Source organism: Epinephelus fuscoguttatus, linkage group LG20, assembly GCF_011397635.1.
Source record: "Epinephelus fuscoguttatus linkage group LG20, E.fuscoguttatus.final_Chr_v1".
NCBI classification, from domain to species: domain Eukaryota; kingdom Metazoa; phylum Chordata; class Actinopteri; order Perciformes; family Serranidae; genus Epinephelus; species Epinephelus fuscoguttatus.
The window spans coordinates 14,807,316-14,816,805 of NC_064771.1; the positions used below are offsets into that span (position 1 = coordinate 14,807,316).

Here is a 9,490-nt window from a genome sequence, read left to right on the forward strand (position 1 = left end):
TTTAAAACACCAAAATTGAACAATGTTTACCTGGTGAATAAAACCAGACTCTTTCTACTGTCATAAAGAAGTCCCTGATTAACTGTGTGATTTGGAGCGTGGTTGGACGCCGTGTTCAAAGCACAGTGGTAAGTCTTCCAGTCTGCACACCAGGCTTTATTGACCTTTCACAGCCAGGCAGGCAGCTGTTGCTAATTGTTTACCACCACATCCTGTTTCTCTACTGCTTCCTTTATTGAAGAGACTCACCTACACTCATAATGATTTGTCATGTTTTTGACGGCTGGGAAACTGTTCGCCTTAAATGGCCTTGACATCTCTGAATCTTGGTGTAATTTTTTTTATGTAAACAAGCAGATAGCATAGTGTATGTTCTGAATTTTACAAGAGTAAATGTAACTGCACTGATCTTATGCAGTGATTGAGTTCTGTATTTATTGAATTTATGACCCGGAGATTGTACACACTCCATCACCCAGCAAAATATGATTGAACACTGAAATGTTTTTAGGTGGAAGTACACTGATGTCTGCCACTGAAACTTAAGTGAAATGTTTTATGTTGAATAAACATCAGATTTTTCATTTCCATCATGATACTGAATCAAAACTGGTTCGTCCATTATCTAAAAGGAGCCTGGGATTGAATTCTAGTTTATTTTGACATGCTGACACAATGTTACGCTGATTAACTTCAGTGACACCTCCAGAAAATTTTCACGGGGGTGGCTAGATAGGGCCCAAAGACTAAAAGATAAAACTGAATTTCAGGATTTAGTTATGCTGTTGGAGTAGAGGCTGGTTGAAAACCATGTCAGTATGAAGAGATAAGGAATCACACACTGATATACTTTGGTTTCTTGTTTTAAAATTTTAATTATGTGATGTGCATAGACTATTATCAGTGCAACTAACAACAGTCCTGTTTTAATATGTATCCGTATGAACATGTTCGGTGTTTTTTTGTTCTTCAAACAGGCTGAATGTCATTTTCCTTGAAAACACAAAAACATTGCTTTAATTTGAAGGAGTATATTGATTGCAAGGAACAAAACATTTACTGGGAGCAAGTCTTCTTGGGTTTCGGAGAGACTCAGTTACCCATAGAACCCATTTTCATTTGGATATCTTGAAGTGAGAGCTCAAGGGACCCTTGTGAAGATGGTCATGTCAGTTGTTCCCTCACCAAAATTTAGTCTAACTTTGAAGCATTATTTAGCCCCACTCCAAAAAGCTATGTTGACATGGTTGGTATCAGTGGACGTCTTTTTTTTTTTGTCTGAATTTTACAAGATACCACTTGGCTCAAGCTTACACAACACAGTACTATTGGCCTCCTTCTTTCAGGACACCACTGACTAACTACCTTCTATGACACTTTATTTGTATGAATATTTCATGCAGAGGAGACTTGCTGTGAGAGAAAAGAATATCTATTTATATGTACACATAAGTATAAGAAAAGTGAAAAGTGGTAAAGACGTAGTAGATTAGGAAAACCCCCGATGGAGTCTAAACGCTGGTGGTGGTGATGAGATGAGATTAAGAGGTAGCTGAGGATCTGGATGTGAAGAAGAGTGCTCGAGCCACGCCAGATCACCATCAAATTTTATAGCTGTTACAATAAAGGGACCAATTTACCAAAACTGTATTGCAGCTAGAAGTTTACTTAGCATTTTCGTTAATTAAACAATTTAGCTTTTTTTTCCTCAAGGAGATGGTGTGACTCTCCCTCCTCTTCGTCATTTTCCTCCAAAAATGACTTTTAGATGCTTTTCTAATTACAGATTTAGTCATCTAAAACCAAACAAGTTGCACACATCACAGTGAATGAAATAAAATTTGTCCCACACATCCCTAAGATGGTTGTTACCCAAGCCTCATTTGGTTCAAACATATTTTGATAAGAGAGCTGGCCGCATGAACATTGAGATCATTTTAACTCTGACTAGAATTCAATGTTTAATTAACAACTGCTATCTGCGGCAATAAATAAACCAGAGAACCAGAGGACATCAGCATAAATGAGAACAAAATGGGGGCATGAAATCATACTGAGATGCAACAAAAATTGATCACACCTTTCCGGTGCTGGTGCATGGCACCCCCCACTCATCAGCTTAACTGTTATGAGATACTTAACTCCTCACTCTTCGTTGCTTAATTAACTTTCCAAATAAATAAATCAACAAATGTCTGACCCAGCTGCTTGGTGACGTCAACCTACTACAACCAATCCGGGAGCCTCTACAGACACCTTTTTTTGGTAATCCTCTTTCCTAAGAGGAGCTGTCCGATCAGCACCACACTGCGCGCTCTGTTTGGCCGGAAATAACACAAGCCACATTAAGCGGGCTTACACTGACCGAGTCACTGGTGATCGGATTTTCTGCTCGGAATTTCTTCATTTTGCTCATCAAGGATGGCGCTACTCTGTAGAAATAGTTATACGTGATGTTTTTGGGTATACCTATGTGGGGTAAAGTTTTACGCACCAAACTTAGGAGTGCGTTTAGTTAGAGAGTGCTCGGGGTTCAGTGTTTGGCTTTTTACTTTCCCTTTGACTTTGCTTTACGGTAAACGCCGCCGGTATGTTTTTACTCCTGTATGGATTGTTATGCTTGTGTGCCCTGAGCTGCGGTCAACCACCGAGCAGCCAGGTGGACGACGGAAAGCGATACATCTGCAGGGCGATACCCCTCAGCGGCGATGCCAGCTGCCCTGTGACACTGTTACCCGAACTAAACGCCGGGAGCCAGGAAGAGGAGCTCAGAAATACTGTCATGCAGCTGCGAGAGACAATTTTACAGCAGAAAGAAACGATTTCCAAACAGATAGGCACCATCAACGAGCTAACCACCAAGCTGTCCCTCTGCGCCTCAGCCACCGACGAGGGAAAGTATGAAAAGGGGGCTCCCTGGGGCAAAGAAAAGCAAAACACGATGGGAGATGTTCCCAGAGATCCAAATGACACCATTGACAGTCTGGGAAAGACCATGCAAGGGCTCAAGGACCGGTTGGAGAACTTGGAGGTAAGTCGGAAACAAATGCCCCTCAGTGCCAAATCCGTGCGTAAAAGCACAGTTTGATTCTCGGAGCGGATTTATAGGATTACCACACCATGCCGACTCACTGCTCTGTAGGAGACTGGCTCTTCTGAGAATCATTAGGTAAAGTATTGTGGTGATCAAACAGAAGTATCCGTGACAAACAGATTAATTGTTTAATTGGACAGCTTTAAACTTCCTATCACGCACGGCCGATTATGTGACATGTGTGTTATGTGTCTTATTATGCTCGTCCGACCAGTGCAGTGCTTTAAAGGGGAACACCAGCTAAATTAAAAAAAATCCAATCTGTTATTTTCATAGCCTAGGAGTTTTCAATCAATATCTGTGAACATGAGCTACTCTTTGTCAAAGCCAGAAACCAGAGAAGCAAATGTCAAACTTATGGTGTCATGAAGTATAAAGTCTGAATCCACGGGAGACTGATTTTGTGGACCCACAGAATGTTTGTTTTCTTTTTATACCCAGATGGGCTTCATTCTATTGTAGTGTACTCACTTGTAAAACAGAAAATGTACCCATATATTCAGAACAGTCCCCTGGGTGCATCTTTCCCAGTTCAATGTTTATGGAGGAGCTTCAAACTTTATACCCTATGATATCATTTGAGTTTCAGCACTCCAGCTTTTTGATTTGGATAGTTGTTTACTATTTTTTACACTGTTTTAAACCATGGGAATAGCATGTTTGAGTTTTGAAAATGGGTATAGTTCTAGTTTAAAAAGAATGCTGGGGACGGATTTTTGCCACGCTTACATAAAGGTATAAATTAAAGTTCTCATAAAACAGGATTGGAAAACTGTCCAAAACCTCATACAGTCCTGAAACTAGATAAGGAGACTTGTCAATCCATCATACAGAGGTACGTCATAGAGCTGTGATGTAAGTCACCACTTGCAGGAGTGGGGGATCGAGGGGGCTCAATGTCTTTGACTATCTCTGTGCACTTCCTCCTCATGTTGTCCTGTCCATCCTCCCCTAGCAACAGCAGCTGCGGGCCAATATATCCGGTGCTGCGTTCCCCAGCGAACTCCGCGACCTGCTGCAGCGTCGGCTTGGGGAGTTGGAGAAGCAGCTCCTGAAGAAAGTCAGCAACCTGGAGGAGGAGAAGAGCATGCTGTCCAATGCCACAGCCGCCTACAGGCTGAAGACAGAGAGCACACTGAACGCCCTGGTAGAGAGGATCAGTGAGCTGGAGAAAGGTAAAAGATGTCATTCGGCAACTGTTAAATTCACATCAGCATAAGTGTACAGATAAAATCAAGAGAGATATTGTTTTGAGATAATCAGGTGGGTAGTAGAGAGGAGGAGTAAATTGAAAACGGCATTGCTCAGAAGGAAAACATATAGTATGAGACTATAAGGGATGCAACCTGATGTACATCTAATGGAGAGGAGGCAGAGGAAGGCACGCAGGGGAATAAAAGAGTTGAGGGGGTTTGATGAATCAGAGATGGGGTGGCAGACATGAACAGTTTTTATATAAAAGGGTCCTTTGTTGAGGTTTTACGTCACGTCTGTCTGTGTGTCAAACAGAAACAGAAGTGAGGCTGTTGTTCCCTTGCTTTCACCCCGTAGCAGTGATTAACGGTTTAAGGAAACACCTAACGGCACACCTCTCCCATCCTGTCCCTTTCTCTTCTGTCTACCTCTGCGTCACTACAGGAGGAGGAGACTTCAAGTCCCCAGAGCAGTTTAAGCTGTCCCTCCCCCAGAGGACCAACTACCTGTACGGCCGCATCACCAAGAGCCTGCCAGAGATGTACGCCTTCACACTCTGCATGTGGATCAAGTCCAGCGCCAGTCCCGGCATAGGGACGCCTTTCTCTTATGGCGTGCCGGGCCAAGCGAATGAGATTGTGCTGATCGAATGGGGTAACAACCCAATAGAGCTGCTCATCAATGACAAGGCAAGAAGTTTATGGTTTCCTAAACTGACTTAACTTTTATGGTTATATGATAAAATGTTTATGTCCTACACCACTCAAATTGTGTTTTTCTTCAGTTTATGTCCCCTAAGATGTCTGACCTTGACTTTACTGACTTGAATCTGTGCAAAGTTTGTCACTAGAGAAGTGTTTTCACATTCCTCTACTGAAGGGGGCGATGTCTGTTCAAAATATTGAAATATACGCCAAACAAACTAGCTAAGTTTCGTAATACGAAAGCAAATTACTGTCTAATACAGGGTAAATATATCTATGGGGAAACAGACTTTGACACAATACCAACAAAGAAACCAGGAACCTCCAGCACAGAGCAGAGTTAGCATTAGCGTAGCTGAACGTTTTGACATCAAACATGACAGAGTGAGCAGTTTTTGAGTGTAAACCGGACCCTGGAGCTTCCTTCCACCATCTACCAAAAACCCCTTCGTAGCAGATATTATTGTATGTTTTACAACCTCTAATGTTGTGTCAGCCACTGCCAGTTAGCCTACAAGCTAACAAACTAACCATCCAAATAAATGAAAGATGCTAACTACACTTGCAGTTCTGATACGTCTGCTAGTCGCTAATTTTGGCACACAACAGACGCATCTGACTGAGGGTCAAACATGTGTGGCTGAATCTCTCTAAAGTCTCCTAACGCTGACGCTAGCCATTTTGATACACACTGCTCTTTTACTGGCCCACCTAGCATGAGCAGGGGCCTGCATTTTTCAGTGCGGGAAAAAGAAAAGATCTGCTTCCAGCCCCTTTGATTAGTTTTATTTTAAACTTTTGTGTGGGAAAACAATGGTACACGAAATATTTATGATGGCAAAGTATTTACTTTAAAAAAAATTCTAGAGGGGAACTTTAACTTCAGCATCACAAACTATCTCTTACTACAGCTTGTACAGTTTTCCTTCAGCAACCATGTATATGTAAGCAAACCACAACTTAACATTGTATTTGACCACAGGTCGCCCAGTTGCCCTTGGAGGTACGTGATGGAAGGTGGCACCACATTTGCATCTGCTGGACCACACGGGACGGCCAATGGGACGCTTACCAAGATGGAGAGAAGCTGGGAACTGGCGACAACCTGGCGGCCTGGCACCCCATCAAACCCGGAGGGGTCATCATCCTCGGGCAGGAGCAGGTACTGAAGTGCAGTATGTGTTTGACAGCTATGCCATCACTCTAACTCTTTTGTCATGGTCAAAGAAAGCAGCCACTTACCTGGAATTACATCACCGACGCCTTTTCTTCCATATTCATTTTTTACACAAAGTAGAACGCTAATAATGCAACATCAACTACCTAGTGCAGCACTTTCACATTATCACAAGACAGACACTTCCAAGTACAATGTCAAGTAGTTCTGTTAATAAGCAGTGTTATTTACGGAGCGCCTTTGCAAACCGCAGATGGAAACAAGAAAATTGAAGCCGACCTGAAGCAGCAGTAATAAGATGGTGACAGGTTATCATGGCAACACAATTAACAGGACAATGGTAAGCCTGTCACCGCCCACAGATGCTGAGGTCTCCCTTGGGACCAATCTGTGCATTATTAAAAAATATCAGAGTGAGCTGCATCAGTCTGTCAACTTCTGTGGAAATCAAATCAGTGTTTGAAGGTTGTTCTTATCAGGAGGACATTTTGTAGCTACGTGGCGGACAGCAAAGTGTGAAAAGCAGCAAATTCAAATTAAATCTAATGGATTTTTGTTTTCACAATTGAATGATAAATTGTGTTTTTAGCCACAGTACCAGCTCTGAGTGGTGATGTCAGTCTGCCAGTCCACCACTTTGGTTCAGACTGAAATATCTCAACAATTATTGGATTGATTGCCTTAAAATTTTGTACAGACAAGTATGCTCCCCAGAGGATGAATCCAAATGACTTTGGTGATGATCTGACTTTTTATCTAGCACCAACAGCCAGTTAAATTCTTCAGTTATCAAGTAAAAAATCTTAACATCTATTAAACTGCTTGTCATCAAATGTTGTACAGATATTCATGGTTCCCAGATGATGTGCCCTAATGATATTAGTGATCCTCTGACTGTTTTTGTAGTGCCACAGTCAGGCTGACATTTGTTGTTTTGACTTAAATGCCTGTATTGGCAGTTTAAAATCATATGCACTTGCGATTATGTCACAGTCACACTGCCTTTTATTACGCCTATAGACCTTGTCTTTTCGTTCTTCCTGTGTGAAAGTGTTTAACTGTTGCATCACAAGAAGCAGTGGTGGAATTCGACCTTCAGCCTCCTAGCCAATGTTATTGTAACCAAAGCCGTGGAGTTCAGACACATAATGTTGTGAATCCACAGACAAAACACTATGTGTTTAAGGACACCTGTCAGCAACGTTCGTGATACATGCCTCTGTGTATAAGTGCCTCTTCTGAACCTCTTTCAGTAGCTCCCTTTGTCAGTTTGACAAGGTGGGAGACATGGATTTGCAAATACAAACTCTGTTTATTGCAGTAAAAAATCAGAAAAGACAGATGCTCTCAGTGAATTCATGCTTTGTATTTTATTAAGAGAAAAACTTCCACAACAATATCTGAACAGCTGTTGGATTGATTACCATGAAATTTGGTCCAGACATTCATGGCCCCCTCAGGATGAGCTTTGATGATCCCCTGAGGTTTTATGCAGCTTTGCCATCAGGTCAAAATTGTAGTTAGTCCAATACTTTGGTTTATGACCAAATTTATGAATACTAATGACATTCTCATCAGCCATTGTTCATTTAGTCCACAGTATGCGATACATACAGATTGAGTGTGTAGTAGGAAGTACGTTGTAGGTGGTATGTTAGCATGTAATTCCAAATACAGCCATAGTGTGCATAGTGGGGTATTCAAACATTGTAGTGGCCATCCTGTCAGTGGCATCTCGGATATTTAGACATTTACACACGTTGCACCATTTTAGGTGCTTCAACATTTGCATCATTGAACAAAGCAAGGAATAAAGGACTCATTAAACCCAAACGTTTAATGACCGGTCCACCCATAGTCCCACAGACTACTTCCTCTATCTCATAGAGGTGATCACCTTTGATTATATCGTTGATGCTTTTCAAATTCACATCCTGCTGTTTATGGCCCTTACAGGACGTGGTGGGCGGGCGCTTTGATGCCGGACAGGCCTTCGTGGGCGAGCTGAGTCAGGTAAATATTTGGGACCGTGTCCTGAAGCCGGTCGAGATCCAGTCCATGGCTAACTGCAGTTCTTATATCCCTGGGAATGTGATCTCCTGGCTAGCGACCAACGTTGAAGTTTTTGGGAGAGGAGCATTCAAGCGGCCTTTGGAGATGTGTCAGGAGCGACTGCCCAATGCTTAAAACTCATGTCTGCCTCTGTGTAGATTAGCTGGTTTTTTCATCCACTCAGCATTATTTTATTGTCTGCTCTTACTGCGAGGCAGTTTATGGACTTTACATTAAACACTGAGTTGTAAAAACTTGATTTTATCTGCTTTGCACAAAGAGATATTTACAGTTTATGTGATGGCTGGTGTCTGTTTTATTACAACTGGCGATCAGAGGGCAATGTACTAACATTTCAGTCTTCGCCATGACTAAGGTACTTCAATCCTTCAAAACACCCACCACCACGGTAAAAGGTCCCCTCAGGTATCAGTGCTAAGACATAATATACATCATCATCCCCACACAGTCTCCCACACACCCCTCCCTCCACACTCTGAAAGCTCTGAAGTAATGAAAATCCACTCTAGTCTGGCACAGACGCATGCATGTACTGCTACTACTACAAGGTCCAGAGTCGCTGACAGTTCGGCGTTGACATGTGAGTTGGTGTTGCGTGCAGTGTGGGAGTGAGGAAAGATTACAGGTCTGGCTAATGTTATGTCTATTCCTTAACTAGGAAATGGGCTTAGTGCCAGCATCAATCACATATCCGATCCTGACATTTTCAGTCATTTTTAAGGGGAAGATACCTGGAAAAGTACAATTTTGGCCCTTTATCTGTTATGTGTTTAAGATGGTATTGGATTATTATACAACAGGCTTAATTTTCTGGTAGAAATACTATTGTTAAATGAGTTTTCCAGCTTTGATATAAGTTAAAACTAGACCTTGTTGGGAAGCTTTATTCTTGGCAAACGTAAGTCATACCAGTGATATTAATGAGTCTATCACAGTGCTTTTTTCCTTGCCTTTTTCCCATTTGAACAAACCCTGTTTAAATGACAAATCATGTTGGAAATATATTCATAGCTTTAATGTTGTGATATATTTTTACTTGTACCATTGTTGCAGTGGATTGTCTAACAAAGCATCCGGCAGAAAATGTAACAGATTCGACTGATTAAAAGTCTCAAAAATGCTTTTTTTTTTTAAATGTACATTAATCATTTGTATGTAGAGTGTAATTTTCTATTGTGTCCATGTGTCTCTGTGTCCAGAAAAAATAGAGTTTTTATATGTCATGTCTGTTTTGAGCACATCTATAAG

General features: G+C 41.7%; 1 protein-coding gene across 1 annotated transcript; it reads left to right on the forward strand.

Annotated features, from left to right (window-relative positions):
• Positions 1–2,225: 2,225 nt before the first annotated feature.
• Positions 2,226–9,490, forward strand: nptx2b (neuronal pentraxin IIb). Its single transcript, XM_049562598.1, has 5 exons — positions 2,226–3,031; positions 4,050–4,269; positions 4,733–4,977; positions 5,975–6,154; positions 8,126–9,490. The coding sequence occupies exons 1-5, from the start codon at positions 2,591–2,593 to the stop codon at positions 8,354–8,356; spliced, it is 1,317 nt and encodes a 438-aa protein (XP_049418555.1). The 5' UTR covers positions 2,226–2,590; the 3' UTR covers positions 8,357–9,490.

Coding starts and splice junctions, on each gene's coding strand:
- nptx2b (XM_049562598.1), top strand. CDS start 2,591: ATGTTTTTACTCCTGTATGGATTGTTATGCTTGTGTGCCCTGAGCTGC. Junction 3,032..4,049: donor ACCGGTTGGAGAACTTGGAG/GTAAGTCGGAAA, acceptor ATCCTCCCCTAG/CAACAGCAGCTGCGGGCCAA. Junction 6,155..8,125: donor TCATCCTCGGGCAGGAGCAG/GTACTGAAGTGC, acceptor TGGCCCTTACAG/GACGTGGTGGGCGGGCGCTT.